Source organism: Sardina pilchardus, chromosome 1 (assembly GCF_963854185.1).
Source record: "Sardina pilchardus chromosome 1, fSarPil1.1, whole genome shotgun sequence".
Classification (NCBI taxonomy): domain Eukaryota; kingdom Metazoa; phylum Chordata; class Actinopteri; order Clupeiformes; family Clupeidae; genus Sardina; species Sardina pilchardus.
In genome coordinates, this window is record NC_084994.1 from 13,645,272 (window position 1) to 13,665,197 (window position 19,926).

The window sequence follows — 19,926 nt, forward strand, 5'->3', positions numbered from 1 at the left end:
TTGGGTGCACACACAACATGGGGTCAAAAGGCATGTCGAGTTGTCAAGGTATGCATTGTTACCCAATGGCCGCAAACTGTACCTAAATAAATTAGTCTTAGCTGATAGCAGAATGGGTAGATGACGTTAGCAAGTGGCCAGAGATTCATTAGCCTGACATATGCGGCCATCTGGTTGACAAGCCCAGCATGTATACATGCAAAAAACTAGTACAAGTATGTCTTTTTCTTGACGTTTACTTGATGTTTCAGTCAATTCACACGCACACCCCCTAAATATAAATATTCTAATACACAGTATATTTGTCTTGCCTTCCCTCTTCTTTATCGCTAACACACATTTGAACACATGAAAGTCAATTTGATACTTATTTAGGTTTCTTTTCTTTCTCTTTATGCTATTGACAAACAGACAATGAAGTTCTGAGGAGAGTTATAGAGAACCACAAAGCCAGTCTGAAGAGGAGGTTTGAGAACATATCTGAAGGCATCATCAAACCAGGAGCTGAGATACTCCTCAATAATATCTACACAGAGCTCTACATTACAGAGGGGGAGAGTGAAGGTGTGAATCAGGAACATGAGGTTTGGCAAGTAGAGTCAGCATCCAGGGCACAAACCACAGAAGACACACCAATCAACTGCAATGACATCTTCAAGCCCTTACCTGGACAGAGGGACATACAAACTGTAATGACCAAAGGTGTTGCTGGCATTGGAAAAACAGTCTCAGTGCAGAAGTTCATTCTTGACTGGACAGATGGGGTAGCTAATCAGGATGTAGATTTCATAATTCCACTGTCTTTCCGTGGACTGAATTTGGTCAGGGGTGATCAGTATAGTCTTCACAGGCTCCTGCTCGACTTCCACCCTGAGTTGAAGGAGCTGAATGATGAAAGATACAAAGACTGTCGGTTTGTGTTCATCTTGGATGGTTTGGATGAGAGTAGAATATTTCTACATTTTCAATCGGACATGTTCTTGACTGGTGTGAATCATACAACATCTTTGGATGTTCTGCTGATAAGTCTCATTCAGAGAAATCTGCTTCCCTCTGCACTCATCTGGATAACCTCACGACCAGCAGCCGCCAGTCAGATTCCTGCTAAGTATATTGACCAGGTAACAGAAGTACGGGGATTCAATGGCCCACAGAAGGAGGAGTACTTCAGGAAGAGAATCAGTGATGAGGATCAGGCCAACAGAATCATCTCACACATTAAGGCATCCAGGAGTCTCCACATCATGTGCCACATTCCAGTCTTCTGTTGGATTGCAGCCACTGTACTTCAGCAGATGCTGGAACAGAATAACACCCAGGAAATTCCCAAAACTCTTACTGAGATGTTCATTCACTTCTTGCTCATCCAGACCATTCGAAAGGACCAGAAGTATCAAAGTGGGACACATACAAATACAGAACAAATCCTTGATTCACATGATGTTATTCTGAAGTTGGCGAAGTTGGCTTTCAAGAATCTACACAATGGTAATGTCATGTTTTATGAGGAAGACCTGAGAGAGTGCGGCATTGATGTCACTGAAGCCTCAGTGTACTCTGGTATGTGCACTGAAATCTTTAAAGAAGAATCTGTGTTTCACCAGACGAAGGTCTACTGTTTTGTACATCTCAGCATCCAGGAGTTTCTGGCAGCACTTCATGTCTTTGTCTCCTACAGCAATCAGATGGAGACCTTGGGGACATTTTTCTGCTTGGAAGAGTCACTCAAGCTGGCAGTAACCAATGTTTTGGAAAGCAGGACTGGACACTTGGACCTTTTCCTCCGCTTTCTTATGGGAATATTACTGGAGAAAAACCAAAGACTTTTGGGAGGTCTTCTGAACCGTACACACGACAGCTCAGAGAGCATCAAGCAAATCTGTCAGCACATTAAGGAGCTCAATAAGGAGAATCTCTCTCCTGAAAGATGCATCAGTCTTCTGCAGTGCTTATCTGAAGTGAACGATCATTCCATCAATGGAGAAATTCAGCAGTACCTGAAATCGCCAAATGGCTTCCAGAAGAAATTGTCTCCTGCCCACTGTTCAGCACTGGCCCACATGCTTCTGATGTCTGAGGAGGTACTGGATGAGTTTGACCTGAAGAAATACAACACATCCGATGAGGGACGCAGGAGACTGATCCCAGCTCTGGCATGTTTCAGAGAGGCAAGGTGAGTTTCTGTGTCACCATTTTTTAATATATGTGACCCTGTAAAGCGGAACCAGTCGTTTCGGTAAAATGTACTAAATTAAGTTATTGTGCTCACGTGAACGGCCATAAACTAAGCTTTCCAACGATATGTATATCGAGGGTATTACAGTGAGTACGGGTTGAGAATGCACCTTCTCCTGCGGGACTCCCGAAGAGATCCCGCAGGCCGTCAAGCCGATTTTTTTCGAGGCTAAGGCAATGTACCCAAACAACCACCAGGTGGCAGAAAGTTTCAACTGCATTTAATGATGAAGACCGCATATCCGTCAATAGTCGACTCCTTAATCTCATTTAATCATTAAAATGAAGGTGATGACTGGCAAAATTATTCAAACGACGCTTCAATGAACCATTGTTGAAATGAATGAAAATGGTTATAGAAATCGCCTACAGCCTAACACCGACACAGCTGATTCTTTGATTGATTCTAAGCTGTTTTGATGTAGGGGATGGGTAAACTGGCGCGCTACAAACATTTAAATGTCAAATCATATTTATTTCTCTTTGTCGCCATGGTATTGGGGGAAACGCGGAGAAACGAGATGGTCAGTCCTCGTATTTTTTCTTCGCGTTTCGTTATAAGAAATATATAAGTAATAGTTAAAGTCTTCCGTATTGAACAGATAGCCTACGGGACGCTCTTTGTTCCGTATTTTAAGGAACTACTCAATGCACACACACTGGGTAAACTGGCGCGCTACAAACATTTAAATGTCAAATCATATTTATTTCTCTTTGTCGCCATGGTATTGGGGGAAACGCGGAGAAACGAGATGGTCAGTCCTCGTATTTTTTCTTCGCGTTTCGTTATAAGAAATATATAAGTAGGCTAATAGTTAAAGTCTTCTTCTGTATTGAACAGATAGCATACGGGACGCTCTTTGTTCCGTATTTTAAGGAACTAGTCAATGCACACACACTACAATGAAAAACACACAAAGAAAACACTAAACATATAGCCTACAACTTAATGACACTTTAATGCAGCGTTTCTCAAAACTATGGGCCGCGAAACGTGGAGACTGCTGCTGGTCCGCGAGACATGGAGTGAAATTAGGTCCGGTGATCTGATAATTTGCTGCGCAATTGACCAAGCAACCGCGGACCGACAGAAAAAGAAAGCAAACGTTGCTGCTATCGGGAGGAAATGCTTGCTAATTTTATGTGTTTAAACATAGAGCCATACAATTAGGTGTGTCTGTTATTATGATAATTTTCGAGCATAACTGCTTGTTCATAGCTCAGTGACAGGTGTTAATAGCCTTGCCATAAGCACTGCTGTGGAATGCAGGTGCTTCTTTTATTATGCGGTGAAAGCAGTCCTGTATAGACATTGCAAGTTTTCATGGTGATCATCAGCGCATCTGTAGCTGATTGTGAAAGCCGATTGGAAATACATAAGTTTAGAGCGAACGTTTCAACTATGTTTGCCATGGTAGATAAAAACACTCAAATAAAACAATAGCCTAAAAAATAACTGTAGTGCGTAATGGACACGGCTCTATATCCTAAATAATTTTTCGAGGTTCGCCATTTGGTAATATGACCTATCCTTACTGACAATATTTTTTGGGCACGAATGAATGGGTTTGCTAGCCTAGAAATCTAGACGCCCCTAGCGGCAGCAAATGTAAATTGGCTGGCGGGGCAGTCTAGACACGATCCATTGAGGCAGGGAGCTGAGAACCCCCAGCACCAGCGTGTATAGATCGGTGGGTGGGCTTAACATAATGGTGACTGTATGCGACCAGAAGTTGCGACGGTAACGCATCCTGTTATTTGAAAACAAGAAGATGATTCGTTTAGCGTTATCCTATTGCGTGGAGAGGGAAGGTTACGCATCCTGCTACTTGAAAACAAGAAGATGATTCGTTTAGCGTTATCCTATTGCGGGGAGGGAATTTGAAAGACAACTGTTTATCCCACCCCTCCGATTGAGCCCTGTCTACGGTGAGTGTCCAGACCCTACATCTTGATGTGGGTCTGGCTTGTCAGGCTATGGGTTTGCCCTTAGTTTAAATGGAGGCCGGGGAGAGCGCGCGGCAGCTATTGTTATGTATGGAGCTGGCTTAACAAAGTTTTGTGCGTTAGGCCTATATATAACGCACAAAACTTTGTTAAGCCAGCTCTCTCTCTCTCTCTCTATATATATATAGAGAGAGAGAGAGAGAGAGAGAGAGAGAGAGAGAGAGAGAGAGAGAGAGAGAGAGAGAGAGAGAGAGAGAGAGAGAGAGAGAGAGAGAGAGAGAGAGAGAGAGAGGGGGGGGGGGGGGGGAGATTCATGCATGCTGCATTACCGTGACCCTATACCTGGATGTTTTTTTTCTCATTGGAATACAGCAGGACAGGATGCCTTTTATCTATCAAACGCAAAAGCTGAGATTGTTGGAAGGACTAGGCTACTCAACAAACTTGTTTTTCGTTTCTGGGAGATCTCGTTATCGTTTTGGATTGTCGGATTTTATACTTATTGTATATATAGGATGAACAGTCTATGGATTTGTCTATGGATTTGCTATATTAAATCCAGTAGCCTAATAATTAGGCTATGTGCCACGTCCGATTTCGCAAGTGGTGTAGTAGGCTACATTTAAAAATCGACAGCCGTCTGTGAGATCCATTTCATGAAGAGCAATTGTCTTGTGCGATCATTCCCCCTCCCCCACACTCGTCTAACCAGTTCACTACATTATAGCCTACCTATATGCGGCACTGAGGACGACACTTGAGCCCGACACTATGTCAATGTAAAAATGTGTGTGAGTGTGCGCTGAACCACGAATTAACATATTAACTTTTCTTTTCAGCAGACATCGCAAACATAAAAAGAATCTCAAAACAGAAAATCTTTCATTTCTTTTAATAAAACAATGCCTTTTGTCTTGATGGGTTCCGGAGAGGTTCTTCGAATGGGATTCGAACCCCGGACGCTGGCGTTCGATACCTATGCTTCAACCACTTGCGCCACAGCTAGATTGTGATCTCTGATATGCTTTATTTTGCACATGGACTTGAAACGCCGATCAAAAGTTCTGACATGTTAAACTGATGTTAGTTATTAATTCACCACATGATAAAATGCTGTCATATAGCTTGACGCCCAGCAGCCTATGGTTGTCTATGCCTATCTCTGAATCAACATGAACATGCATACGATACATACGTTGCTAGAAACTTATTTTGCGGACCTAGGCCTGCTAGTCGATGGTTACAATGAATCACCCTCACTGCCCTATCGCGTATCTGACCATCCATTGTTACAATGTTACAAAATGCGCGATCTTCTCCATGCATGTAGGCTAGCCTACGGTTATAAGTAAAGTGACAAGCATAGGCATGTATTAAAGAGATTTCTGTTAAATACATTTTATTTTCAGTCGTCAAAAGTGGTGGGGACAAGATCTGTGATAACAAGTGCTGGGTACGTTTAAAATGAACATGCCTCCGTTTTAAAATAGCCTATACACATTTCTAAGTATTCCTAGCATGTAAATGTTGCCAAAATGTCCATCTTGTCCATCTCTTTCGTCTTCGCCTTGACATTAACAATAATAGCCTATTCACGGAAATGCGGTCTTGTAACTGTAATGAATTTATGAATTAATCTAAGGTTGCCTTTCAGTATTTCAGGTTGAATTGAAGGCTATTTCCTTCTGATAGGCCTATAGGCGATTTTCTAAAACCATTTTCATTCATTTCAACAATGGTTTATTGAAACGTGGTTTGATTAATTTCGCCAGTCATCACTTTCATTTTAATGATTAAATGAGACGGATATGCGGAGCATTTCTCTCCCTCTCCATTGACCAAAACGTTGCTCTGCGAGCGTCATGTCTCTTTTCTCCGCGTGTCACCAGCGCGGTGTCCTCGGGTTTTTCCATGAGCCGAGCCTTCATATTATTAGGGCGGTCTATGTTGCCCCCTTCTGGTTGCAGTTTTAATTACAAAGTCCCGAAGCATCGGGACTCCCGATGTGCGGGAAAGAAAGGAGCATTCTCAACCCGTACCATCTATACACAAACTATCGCTAAGATAACCGCATCCAAAGTTGACATGGTTCTCCTGTCATGATATGCCAGAAGAGGAGAAATCACCTTTTTAAGCGGCGCGTGCACAACGGGAATGACAGCAAATGTGTTGAATCTTTGCCGGGTTTAACAGTCAAAACGTATGTTTTTCTGTGAAATGCGTTCACGATATGAAACTGTAGACTGTATACAGTCGAATTATACGAAAACGTGAAATTCAACATTTTAACCCGGAAGTTTGTTATTGTTGATTTCCTCAAAATAACGTTGTGAGCAAAACGACTGATTTCGCTTTGAATGGTCACATATGTGCTCTTCTTAGCTATGAATGGTGACAGTTCACACCAGGTAGGCTGGTGGATTGTTATTCTGCTCAAGTAACGTGAGATTACACAACTGATATATTTACACAAAAGCACTGACTGTTCCATTGACTGTTGAATAAGGAATAAGATAAGATAGGATAGGATCGGATAGATAGGGTTAAGAATCGTCTGATTAGGGGCCTCTGAGGCACAGTTGGCTGCAGCTTCTGTAATGCATTTGGGTCCAAGTGGGGTGAGAGTCATTTCCTGATTTCACCTCTCTCTCCCCCACTCGCTTCCTGTCACTGAGCACTGTGCTATCCACAAAATTGCTAAATTATATAACCATCATGATCTATCGTCTTCTGGGTACCCACTGTTGACTAGAAGCACTGCCTAGATGGGTTAATCAAACAGTTATTAAAAGCAGTCAGCTGGGCCATCAGGTTTGCTATCAGCTGCCTTTGACAGTTTAGCTTGGCTTCATGGCCTGTCTGAACTACTGCTACATTGATTATTGTAAAAAAAAGTTTTACAAAAAGTTGGTCTTCCCTTGTTGGTCTACCAGGCTTGTTGGGTGTAAACTGAACACGACGTCTTGTGAAACAGTGAAGAGATCTCTGCAGTCTGCTAACTCCTTGGCACAGCTGGATCTGAGTTGCAATGCCTTTGGAGATTCTGGACTTCAGCTTCTTTCTGCGGCAATAATACATCTCCGCAGTACTCTGAAAATATTGAGGTTAGTTGATTTCTTTACAGTGACTTTATATATGAGCATTAGATCATCTTACACATTTGCAGCACGTCATGGCAAAGCTTGAAATCAATGTTCTGTACCATTTTGTGTCTGTTGAATTTACTGAGGAAAGTCAATGTTTAAAATGCCTTCTTAATCCCCGCATCATCAAGACATTAGTTGGTGCAGCACAGTGCTGGCTGTAACCAATAAGGATTTGGGCAAACTGTAAACAATCATCACAGAAGGGTGTAATTTAATTGGTGTTTAAGCACATATGTCAGCAACCTTTCTGAAGTTTAAGCCAAATTACGGACTGCATCTTGATAATATTTGTGTGTGTGTGTGTGTGTGTGTGTGTGTGTGTGTGTGTGTGTGTGTGTGTGTGTGTGTGTGTGTGTGTGTGTGTGTGTGTGTGTGTGTGTGTGTGTGTGTGTGTGTGTGTGTGTGTGTGTGTGTGTGTGTGTGTTTGTCCAGATATATACTGTATGTATATGAAATAAACATTATGGTGTCCAGCCACATTTTTCCCATGGTCTGAATTCTTGTTATTGTGTAACAGACTTGAAGACTGCGATCTCAGTAGTGAGTCCAGCAGTATTGTGGCCAGTGTTGTACAGTCAGCCAACTCCCTGATGGAACTGGACCTGAGTCACAATGAATTTGGAGATTCTGGAGTTCAGCTTCTCTCCAGGGAACTGGCCAGCCCTGACTGTAAACTGCAGATTTTGAGGTAGGTCTTACACCTTTCTCTTAACTTTAAATTAAATTAATTTTTGAGAGCCTCTACAAATTAAGGCCCTTTAGAAGGATAAGATGCTGTCTCCACCAATCACGTTTTTTACGCTGAGAGCGTTAAAAAACGCTTTTCTTGGCGCTTCGATAAGTGTTTATTGTTGCTAAGTTACCAAAACCAGAGACGGTTTTTAACGTGAAGTGACATTGACGAGCCCGGCGCTGTTCTAAAAGTTGAACAGATTTCAACTTGAGCTGCAGTAAACAACGGTCAGCGCCGAGAGCTTTTTTCCGCCGAGGGCGCTCAGCGCTGTGAACGCTGAGCTACATAGACTTTATATTAGGGCCGGGACTTTAGCGCGTTAATTACGATTAATTAATTACACAAACATTAATGCGTTAAAAAAATTGACGCATTTTAATCGTATGCCTATTTATTTTTGCACCGCGGAACGTTTCTCACTGGATGAGTTTCAGACGGACCGATTATACTGGAGCACCAAGTAACGCGCATGAGTTCGGTTCAGACAAAACAAACCACAGTGGCACAGTGAACATGAACAAAGAAGCTGATGTGACCGCGTTGGTTGGCCCCGTGGATGGGAAATGTTGTTACAAAAAAACGAACGGATGGAAGCGTAGATAAGAGCATGGTTGTGTGCAACCTATGCAACAAGGACGTATCACCGCAGGTATCACCTCAGTGCAAAACATAAAGCAGCTAGCTGCTAGCGTGGACAAAGTATTGTGATACTCCAGACACTTGAGGGAAACCTCTGAGCTTTATTTATTAAACAAATAGCAACCGAGTTGCTGTTACAGCCACAACTCACGCTTATAACAGTAATCCACCGCACCTAATTCCATGTCCAACTTTCATAGACCTAAAAGAAACTTCACACTCAGAACCGCATACAAGCACACACGCACACACGTAAACTCCGCCCCCCAGTTCCCCTTAAAGGGACACAACAATTTCATGAACTCAACTCAAGGTAACAGGTGACACAATTAACAGGATATCACAGTATTATCGTTTACAGAAGGTCTACCTATCTATAGGCTACATGAATTTCTGAAAATGTACTATTTCTAAATATGGTATTGCTACACTTTATGGCAAAAATTGCACTGGTCTGTTGGACTTATTAATAAACAATATTTTTGTTGCTTAAGCTTAGGCCTATGTATTCAGTCATTATCCAATAGTAGGCTATACTAAAAATCCATGTGAAAAAAAAAATACTTCTCACTGTTCTCAGGTCATATATTTATATACAATTAAAATGCGATTAATTTCGATTAATTAATTACAAAGCCTCTAATTAATTAGATTAATTTTTTTAATCGAGTCCCAGCCCTACTTTATATTGAAAATTGTCGCCGTCGGCGCAAAAAACGCGTTTGGTGGACACAGCACCTAACACTACTGCATCACATCACACAACATGTTATTAGCAAAGTCATTGCTCTCCTTGACACTCACCTTTCACAAAAAAAAGTCCTTTATGGTAAAGCTATTCACCTATTCCCTATGAGTGAGGTAGCACAGGGGAGGCTTTGTTAATTTGCCTTTTAAAAAGCCATAATTGAGTGTGACTTATGACACGTTTACTTTTCTGTTTTTTATTTTTATTTGTTTTTGTTTCGTTTTGATGGTTTTGTCTTTGATTGACGACATGAGTGTTAGGAGGGGCATACCTGTACAATCCTGGTGTTAGTGTAGCTAAAACTATGCTGCCCATTTTGCTGTTGGTAATTTCATCCCCTCCATATCCCTCTGCTGTCTCTCTCGTTTTCTGTCTATCTTTTTCAGGCTGTCTGGTTGTCTTATCTCAGAGAAAGGCTGTGCATTTTTGGCTTCAGCTCTGACTTCAAATCCCTCTCATCTAAAAAAGCTGGATCTGAGCTACAATCATCCTGGAGAATCAGGACTGAAGCTGTTATCTGCTAAACTGGAGGATCCTTACTGTAAACTGGAGACACTTGAGTATGTACAGTACATCTTTCTCTACCGCTGCTACTAAGTATTTCAATTGTCAAGTGATCAGCCTTTCCTGTTATTTGTTTTGTCAAATATATTATGTTTACTGCAATAGAGGAATAAAGAAATCAGAACATATACATTTAGGAAGATGGAATCTGAGAATCTACTGTCTTTCTTTTTTGTTTGTTTAAAGGCAGATGCTATTTGCACCCATGGTGCAAATTATGAACATTACTATTTACACCCGGGGTGTCTATAATGGCAGATGCTATTTGCACCCGGTATTTGTAAATAGCGATCACTGTTACATTGTTATTCATGCATAGGGCAAATAGCCATTGTTGCTATTTACACCCGGGTGCAAATAATCAACAATACTGTTTACACCCGGGTGTGTCTAATCAACAATGCTATTTACACCCGATGTCTATCCATGTACACTGTCAATAGGCCTGTATGCTATTTACCAGCTCTACAGTTTTTAGCTGTTTCGCCATGTCTGGGTTACTTACAATATATGGAAGTGATTATACAAATATTAGGCTGATGAGTGGTCATGTGGTAGCTTGATCAAAGGCAAGCTAGTTCAAAGAATTATTTTCTGAGTTGTCTTCCAGGCAGCGCTGCCACTGTTGACTTCTACTCTTCTACTCAACTGTACAAAACTGAAATAAAACTAGTTTATCTTTGACAGGTTCAAAAAGCACAAACTCTTATTTGCCGCGAGGTAACGTCATCTAAGAAAAGAGAGAGTCGTTCGTACCATGATAAAAAAAAAGGCATAACCTGAGCAGGGATTTGAACCTTGAATCCCTGAGCTTAAGTCCAATCACATACCCACTCCACTACAGCCTGTGGAGAAAGCCCAGGAGATATTGCACATAAATTGTGATTGCTAGGTAACGGTAAACAAACTAAAAGATTGCATTTCTTGATTTTGCTTACAAACGGACGGTTTTACCCGTTCACTGAGCAAACTTTGTGGAAATTTAGCACCACTTTCCCATCTAAAATATTGTTTTAATAATCCTAAATTGTTAGATTTAGGACTTAGATAGGACATCTGCTGCCACGATGGTCCGTTTCTTTTGTTGTTACGTCACAGGGTGTAAATAGCTCGGCTATGGGGCCTAGGCTAAATAGACACTCCGTTGTTTAAATTACGGCAGATGCTATTTGCACCCATGGTGCAAATTATGAACATTACTATTTACACCCGGGGTGTCTATAATGGCAGATGCTATTTGCACCCGGTATTTGTAAATAGTGATCACTGTTTCACTGTTATTCATGCACAGGGCAAACAGCCATTGTTGCTATTTACACCCAGGTGTCCATAGTCAATAATACTATTTACACCCAGGTGTCCATAGTCAGTAATACTATTTACACCCAGATGTCCATAGTCAATAATACTATTTTGTTGTTACGTCACAGGGTGTAAATAGCTCAGCTATGTGGTCAAGGCTATTTGCACCAGGGGTGCAAATAGACACTCCGTTAAATTACTCAAACTGATTACTCAGTTCACAAAATAGTTGCTGATCTATTTTAATCATATACTTTTAGAACAGATAAAGCACCTATTCAGAGTATGCTTTATTTCTCTCCCTTTTCTAAAAAAAATCATATCATGATCAGGCTTCGGCATTAAAAAAGTTTAAAATCATACTGTATGTTTCACAGTTTAAGAACATTATTGTCACTCCACATACATTTCTATGTACGTTTAGAACGCAGAAAAATATTGTAGGCTATTAATAATATTTTTTCATTATTGAACAATCAGTTAAGATAGCACTGATACAACTGCTGAAAAAAAATAAAATGTTATTTTGTTTCTGGTCAAGTGGCATGTGAATGCACTTTTCTTAGGAAATCACATCACTCTCTCATTCTTTTTCGCTCTCTCTCTCTTTCCTCAGTACGGACCACAGTGCAGAAATCAGACTCAGACCAGGTGTGCGGAAATGTAAGTCATTATGTGTTTCTGCAGCTGTAGTTAATGAGATGCTTTTAGCATGCACTTTTCTGATGTGTGTGTGTGTGTGTGTGTGTGTGTGTGTGTGTGTGTGTGTGTGTGTGTGTGTGTGTGTGTGTGTGTGTGTGTGTGTGTGTGTGTGTGTAGGGACAAGTACCAATCAGGGTGTGTGCAACGTATTTGAGCTAGGTGTGAATGAAAAGCCAAAGGGGCGGCCAGCTTACCTTGCCGCCGGGCCACCTCGCGCTTGCCTTTCCAAGGTGTCCAGCTTGCTCTTGATAGCCACCGTGCAGGGAAAACCCCACAGTGATGCAGGACGATATCGAACAAACAAACAAACTAACCAACGAAACGAAATCACCGCGAACCCACACAAAATATCCGTCCAAGTGTTTTCGGTTCAGGCATCGCACGGCGAAGCAACTGAGAGGGTCACCACCTTGGCTCAGCAGCTGAGTTCCTCACTTCTCCATCGACTGCCATTCCGCAGACCGGAAGTAGCTGGCGCCCCTTGTGGATGGAGGATGTTTGTGTCTATGTGAACGTGGGCTGTCTGCTCTAGTGCAGGTCTGAGCAACCCCAAATACATAACAGTCTGCATGTATGTGCCAGTGGTGGACAGAGGGTTTTGTGGCTGGACTATTGTGATTCGGCCTAATTTAATGACACTCAATGTAGCCATCACTCAAAACAAATCCCAATATATGATTTGTCATGGTTACTAGACTACTGAAAACAAACCAACAAAAAACAATTGAAGGAACATCATGTGATTGGATAACAATTGTTCGCACTCCCCCATTCTCTGTCTAGTCTGTCAATCAAATCGCATAGTGGTAGCAAATGGGAATAATGTGAAATCAGGAAACGAGAAGCAGGCACACAATAAAGCTAAAATGATATTAAAGACACTGTGAGTTTTAATTGAATTCATTTATTTTTTAATAAGATTTTTTATTTGTTTCAAACTAGTTAGTTACATGCTTTTTGTCCTGTGTCGGATGTGCACAATGACCTCCATAAACTGGTTCAGTTTTCAAAACAGTTAAAGGGGCGTCCACACTAAGAACAATAACTATAGAAAAATATTGTTCTCATTAATATAAATGACGACATTCACACAACCTATAACGATATCATTATGAAGAACGATATCGTTGGGATCAGTGTGGACGCTTTTATCGTTATGGTTAGAGATATAGTTATAGCTATCGTTATCATTATAGTTATCATTATATATAATGGTCCTGGTGTTAATGGCCCTGTAGGTTTTTAATATCATTTTTAATTTGTTTCAAAATCATAAGCTGTGCGCAATGACTGAACCTCTCAAACCAGTTAGGCCAGTCTACCACTGGTGTGTTCATGCAGCAGCTGTGTCTATCTGATGAGGATGTTCTCTCCTCCTTGTTTTTCTGCAGATGCCTGTGAGCTCACTCTTGACCCAAACACGGCCAATAACAAACTCGTTCTCTCCGAGGACAACAAAAAGGTGACATGTGTGAGCGAAGAGCAGCTGTATCCTGCCCACCCAGAGAGATTTGATGACTGGCTTCAGATGTTGTGTAAAGAAGGTCTGTCTGGACGCTGCTACTGGGAGGCTGAGTGGAGTGGGGATGGAGCTCGTATAGCCGTGGCCTATAAGAGCATCAAGAGGAAACTGCGTAATAATGACAGCTTGGTGGGGCGCAATGCCAAGTCCTGGACTCTGGACTGTTCTCCGGACAGCTACTCTGCCTGGCACAATGATGATCGCACTATGATACCTGCCCCCTCCTCCGGCTCCAGAAGAGTAGGAGTGTACTTGGACTGGCCAGCCGGCACTCTGTCATTCTACAGTGTCTCCTCTGACACACTCACCCACCTGCACACGTTCCACTCCACATTCACTGAGCCCATTTGTCCAGGGTTTAGGATTACATATATTGACTCCTCAGCATGCCTTTGCCATATCACTTGACTTAAAGAGAAACTATGCAGGATTGGCGATTTCATCTCCGGTTTCGGTTTCGTTTTTCGTTTTCGCTCGTTTTATGCTTGCATATTTCTCTGCAGAGCTTCCCCGACAGCTTTAGCGTGTACATTTATACATATATAGGCTATATATAAATATATAAATTGCAAGCATGGTTCTTCTTGTTCCTTACGCGTCTCTGACTTCCAGATGTAAACAGCAGACGATCGTTCATCAGAAAGTTGCAAGGTTGTAATAGCGGATAGGGACACTAGGGGCGGGAGGAAATGTGACTGTTTTCGATAAAACTGGTCAGTCAAGCAAAACAACGATTTCTAAGCGATTTTATGACTATGAAAAAGTTGCATAGGGTCTCTTTAACAGTGCACAAAAAACACCTTATATCCTCCTGTTTACAGTGCCCTCCAGACTTGTTGGCAACCCTGGTAAACTTGACTAAAACAGGTATTTAAAAATAATCATCTTCTGGTGATTTATTGTAATCTCACAATGAAAACAATGAGGAAAAACCCAATCTTGAAAGGAAGCAAATTGTTATATATTACAATTGTATTCATTTAGTGGTTACTTGGCTACACTATAAAGGGGACTGGGCAGAGGGAAGAGGCCGCCGCTCCTAATTCACACCCAAGGTGCTTGTCCTCTTGCTGTGGGCCGTGCGTTTTTCTGTAGGCCATGTGGTGATTTCGTTTAGTGATTTGAACTAGCAAAGACAAAGTATTATGCCATGTAATGGATGTTCATTTCTATAATGTTCAATCAGGCAGCAGAGTCGACTCGTGGGAGAGTGGTATCGTATGCTTTCTTTGTTCCAATTTGCCTTCTTACTGTAATGCTGCACCAGCAGTCTGCAGCCAGCCTAAGGGGTACACTGACTGACTATAATCATTAATGCAATTTCGCCACCTACTGGTGAATCCATAGGACACAACAAATCCTATGGTTTGTGTACCCTACAGACTTGTTTTGGCCGCCGTGTGAATAAGGTGAATTAATACTGCCGCTTATGCAATAGCATAACCAAAGGGCGCCGTGTATTAAGCTGGTGAGTAGACGGTAGTATAACCAGAGGGTGCCGTGTATTAACCAGTCAGTAGAAGGGTATATTCATCTTGTTATTGGGTCCATAGGGCTATTGTCCATCTGTTAGTGCAGGCTTACATCTACAGTAGCCTATGGCTTGCACCGTTACATTACACCAGTACATTAGCTGAACCATACAAACTGTGACACGGGGAACATTTATTTTCTTGCTGATTTTGCGGTCCCGTGCATCATTTAGTAACCACTGTTTGTTTTAGATATGTGCTTTACGTACAGTATAATGTATGTGCATATGTTTTTTTTTCATTTGTTTGTTTTAGATACATGTATATGCTTTATGAATATTTATATATATTTATATTTATACTGGTTGTTTAAGACATATGTTTTATGAAATGTATACTGTATGTATGTTTATTTATTTAGTTTGTTTACAAACTGCTCAATGGTTCGATTTGTGTAATCTGGCCAGCTACACATGTGGTATAGTAGTTAGTTGTATTGGATGTGCAGGTTGGCTAGCTAGTTAGCATTTTCTCTTCCGTTTCCATTTTGTTTGTCACATTCTTTGTTATTACTAGCCAGCCCAGAACCAGCTGCAGGGGAGGCTGGGTTACTGGTACACTTCCACTGTGTACTGTGGGGCTTTTCCTGTGATGAATGTGAGTTGTGCAGTGTGCTAATGAGATCAGACGAGCCCGATATGATATCATAGGTCACTGAGTATGAGTATTCAATGGCGTGGTGTGCAATCTATTCAGTTGCCCTCATTTGCTTGTTGATCATTGGAGTCTCTACAGCTCCTCTCATAGCACTACTTACAACAACTAAGTCTTGCTGATCCTACAGTCATAGTCCGTGAGCCAGAGGGGTTGGTCGTTACCGAAAAAGTGGCAAAGGCTACCATACCTTTTCTGAAAGCCTGGGATCTCAGCTTTTCAATGATGTATGATGGCCATCTGACAAAAGTAGCTGTTTTGAGTTATGATGCATAATGTAAACTAAGGTTGAAGAAATAATGCGTATAAATCAAGCAGAACACTGAAATATTTTATTTTGTTATGTTTGGTATCATTTTAAAGGGGAGACTCTGAGCTTTCATTTAAATCCTTTTGTGAACATTTTGGATAAGTACAGCCAACCCTGGAGCTCTTCAAACCTTTAATCACACACATTTTCCTGCCATTTCCCTGCCATCTTTTGTCTTTTAATCCTGTGGCACCTGGGAGCATCAGAGAAACAAAATTCAAACACTGAAATACTGGCATGACCCTATGGATTCAGAAAATGTATCATTTACCCATATTATCTGATTTGGAGGGGATGATTTTCCGTCTTATATCAGACATGGCGTTTTTTCAAAGACATAAACAGTAGTGTACTATTACCCTTAAGGTTAATTTGTTGATATGTCGAGTTGAAAGTCTGAGGTAAATATATTTGAAATAATAATTATTGATACAGATAATTTTGAAAAAGTTGTTATACAGTGCAACACACTGACATGAGGAGTGACACAGTCCCTCTTGCATGAGCAGGACAGAAACTCAAGTACTGCTTGTGGACCAATGGAGACATTGAACCAGTCTATGGAGAGCTGTAAGTCACCATCTTGGTCCAGTCTAGACCACCATTGCTCAACTGGGGAAGGAACTTCAGGGTTGTTCTCGAGGCATCTTCTCCATTGATAGTTAGCTCTGAGACCGTGCTTCCTGAGACAATCCGAGCATGGAGTTAACTGCCAGGATTCTACGCCTTTCTTTGCACAAAAAAAGTGCATACTTCATTTCATTGATGTTGGTGATTCTGGACTTGGAGCTGTACATTTGACATGTGAACTCCTTTAAGGCTGCATACCACTCAGGTGTCATTGCCCAGTCTGCCCCAACCTTCTGAAAGGTCTCACAGAAGTTTTCATTCTTCTGAAAAAGTTTTAGGGCTGACACTTTACCATGGCCTGCACATGCACTTACAGTATTGCAGCCTGTGTATACGTGTATTTTCTTGCCTGAGAACAAGGCATTCATTTTTTTAATGTAAATTCAAAGAAAGTGGGGACCTGATATAAATGATATGTGGTGGATATGTATTAAGGACCTTTTTAACTATCTACAAATGCTGAGAATGCTGAATAACAACTTTTTCAAAATTATCTGTATCAATAATTATTATCTAAAATATATTTACCTCAGACTTTCAACTCGACTTATCAACAAATTAGCCAAGGGTAATAGTACACTACTGTTTATGTCTTTGAAAAAACGCCATCTCTGATACAATACTGTAAATCATCCCCTCCAAATCAGATAATATGGGTAAATGATACATTTCCTGAATCCTTAGGGTCATGCCAGTATTTCAGTGTTTGGATTTTGTTTCTCTGATGCTCCCAGGTGCCACAGGATTAAAAGACAAAAAAATGTCAGGGAAATGGTAGGGAAATGTGTGTGATTATAGGTTTGAAGAGCTCCAGGGTTGGCTGTACTTATCCAAAATGTTCACAAAAGGATTTAAATGAAAGCTCAGAGTATCCCCTTTAAAATGATACCAAACATATCAAAATAAAATATTCCAGTGTTCTGCTTGATTTATACACATTATTTTTTTAACCTTAGTTTACATTATGTGTCATAACTCAAAACAGCTACTCTTGTCAGATGGCCATCATACATCATTGAAAAGCTGAGATTCCAGGCTTTCAGAAAAGGTATGGTAGCCTTTGCCACCTTTTCGGTAACGGTTTCCATAATTTGAGGCCCTGGCTCACGGTCTATCAATTGCACTCATTTGATGCACGTATTGTGGTTTTTTTGTTTGTTGCTGAAATGGTTGTTACCGAATTGCTCGTAAAAACGTAAAAAATGTTTTTACCAAGTGGTTAAAAAGCGTCAGCCAAGTGTAATGTAATGTAATTGTGTTGTTTTCCATGCCGCTGAAGCACAGTTAAAGTGTACTGCTATTCATTGTTGTTTTTACTTCATTTTCTTCCTCAGCTATTTATGTCTTTACCCTGTCATGCTTAAGTAAAAGAAATAAAAGTATTTATTTATTTATTTATATGAAATGGGCAAATATGTCTAGGATAAAATATTTTCCTTGAAAATATTATTTGTTACAAGTATTGACCATATTTGCACTTTAATCCTCTTTAGCTGTTTAATAATCTATTTTTTTGTTTCATTGTCAGATTCTGTGTTATAATTCTGTATTATTTTTCCTTATATGTTATGGTTATGTGTTTACTGGTTTTTGGTCTGTTTGTTTTTGGTCTGTTTGTTTTTTTTATGTATAGGGCTTGTTTGTGTGTTCTTTTATGGACCTTGAGTCTGACAAAATAAAGGATGATGATGATGGTGATGATGATAATGATGATGATGATGATGATGATGATGACTGGTTAGAGATTACGTTCTTGTGCAATGACCACAAGGATTTCCCCTTGTGGGATAATAAAGTTCACCTTGACTTTGACCTTGACCTTATCAGAGCTCCCGTGTCCTCTACTCAGGCCTTGCTCTCTCCCTAAAGAGAGTGCTACAGTACACATGGGGTGGCTCTCAAACTCTCTCCTCGATCCTCCATTCTACACATGGTTAGGTGAAAATATAGAGACAGGGTGCCTCTCAACATCTCTCCTCGATCCTCGATGCTTGATCCTCGAGGGGCGTTCCCACTGATCTATAAATAACACTTGATAGACTATCTCATTGTTGCCGCCCCATCATTCTTTATCTAGATCAGTTAGGACGAGGGTCGAGGAAGGAAGGGAGGGTGTGTAAAAGCCCAAATGAGAGGCACCCTGAGAGTGCAACACATGGTTAGGTGAACATATAGAAATTAAATGGAAGTCAGTGCCCCCTGCTGGTGGATGTCATCACTGCCACCACATGTGAGGGAGAGTGGCCAGGCTGTGAGGCAATGATGAAGTTTCAAAAAGTAATCGTAATCGAAATATGACGTCGGATACCCTTTGCAGCTAACAGTTTCAACTCTTCTGGGAATGCTTTCCACAAGGTTTAGGAGTGTGTTTATGGGAATTGTTGACCATTCTTTCAGATGCGCATTTGTGAGGTCACACGCTGATGTTGGACAAGGAGACTGCCTCTCAGTCTTCGCTCTGATTCATCCCAAAGGTGTTCTATTGGGTTGAGGTCAGGACTCATTTGCATTTGCATGTGCAGGCCAGTCAAGTTCATCCACACCAGACTTTGTCATCCATGTCTTTATGAACCTTGCTATGTGCACTGGTGCACAGTCATGTTGGAACGAGAAGGGGCCATCTTCGAGCTGGGCTAGGTCCCTTAGTTTCAGAACTCTGAATGCTTCAGCATTATCCAAGACATTTTGGACAATTCCTTGCTCCCAACTTTGTGGGAACAGTTAAAGGGATGGCCACTGATATGTTGTTGTTGTTGTTGTTGCTGTTGTTGTTGTTGTTTCCTGCACGGGTCAAGTGAAACTCAGAGTCAAAAATGAATGAAGAGGCAGAGGAGGCCCTGAGGCCAGAGTCTGGAGTTTACAGGTGTGTGGAGACTGACACTGACATGGAGCAGCCTGTGCACACGGACAACATGTTCATATCATTATCATTATTATTATTATTTATTTATTTCTATTCCCCCCCCCCCCCCCCCCCCACACACACACACACACGCCTCCCACATGGTAGTCCTACAGACTACAACCTTCCCTCCAGTAAATTAACAAGTCGAACCAGTTCTCTGGAGGAAGTGACAGGGTTTCAGGGACAACAGTTCCAGTCCAACAAGCGAAAGCAGCTCAGAAACATACTGTAAGTTATCTTACGAAATATAACAAATATCTGTATTGTGTTTGAAGACATTAAAATGCTAGCTAGCGTTTGTGTGGTTATGTGCAGGTTGATGTAACATCTAAAAGTATGCCGTATGATCTAGATTGC

At 41.2% G+C, this 19,926-nt stretch overlaps 2 protein-coding genes across 9 annotated transcripts in view; both read left to right on the forward strand.

Moving 5' to 3' along the window:
• The first annotated feature begins 32 nt into the window (after positions 1 to 32).
• Positions 33 to 15,861, forward strand: LOC134076561 (NACHT, LRR and PYD domains-containing protein 3-like). The gene is made up of 7 exons (XM_062531690.1): positions 33 to 48; positions 412 to 2,173; positions 7,116 to 7,286; positions 7,846 to 8,016; positions 9,835 to 10,008; positions 11,931 to 11,977; positions 13,408 to 15,861. Exons 1-7 carry the CDS (start codon positions 33 to 35, stop codon positions 13,944 to 13,946), a joined length of 2,880 nt encoding a protein of 959 aa, XP_062387674.1. The 3' UTR covers positions 13,947 to 15,861.
• A 3,811-nt stretch (positions 15,862 to 19,672) lies between these two features.
• LOC134082876 (protein NLRC3-like) overlaps positions 19,673 to 19,926 on the forward strand; it is a 5,893-nt gene continuing 5,639 nt past the window's right edge. For all 8 annotated transcript variants that reach the window (XM_062538955.1, XM_062538939.1, XM_062538906.1 and 5 more), the window contains exon 1: positions 19,673 to 19,797. The gene's annotated coding sequence lies outside the window, so the exon portion shown is untranslated. The remainder of the gene's footprint in view (positions 19,798 to 19,926) is intronic.

Coding starts and splice junctions, on each gene's coding strand:
- LOC134076561 (XM_062531690.1), top strand. Junction 10,009..11,930: donor TGTAAACTGGAGACACTTGA/GTATGTACAGTA, acceptor CTCTTTCCTCAG/TACGGACCACAGTGCAGAAA. Junction 11,978..13,407: donor CAGACCAGGTGTGCGGAAAT/GTAAGTCATTAT, acceptor GTTTTTCTGCAG/ATGCCTGTGAGCTCACTCTT.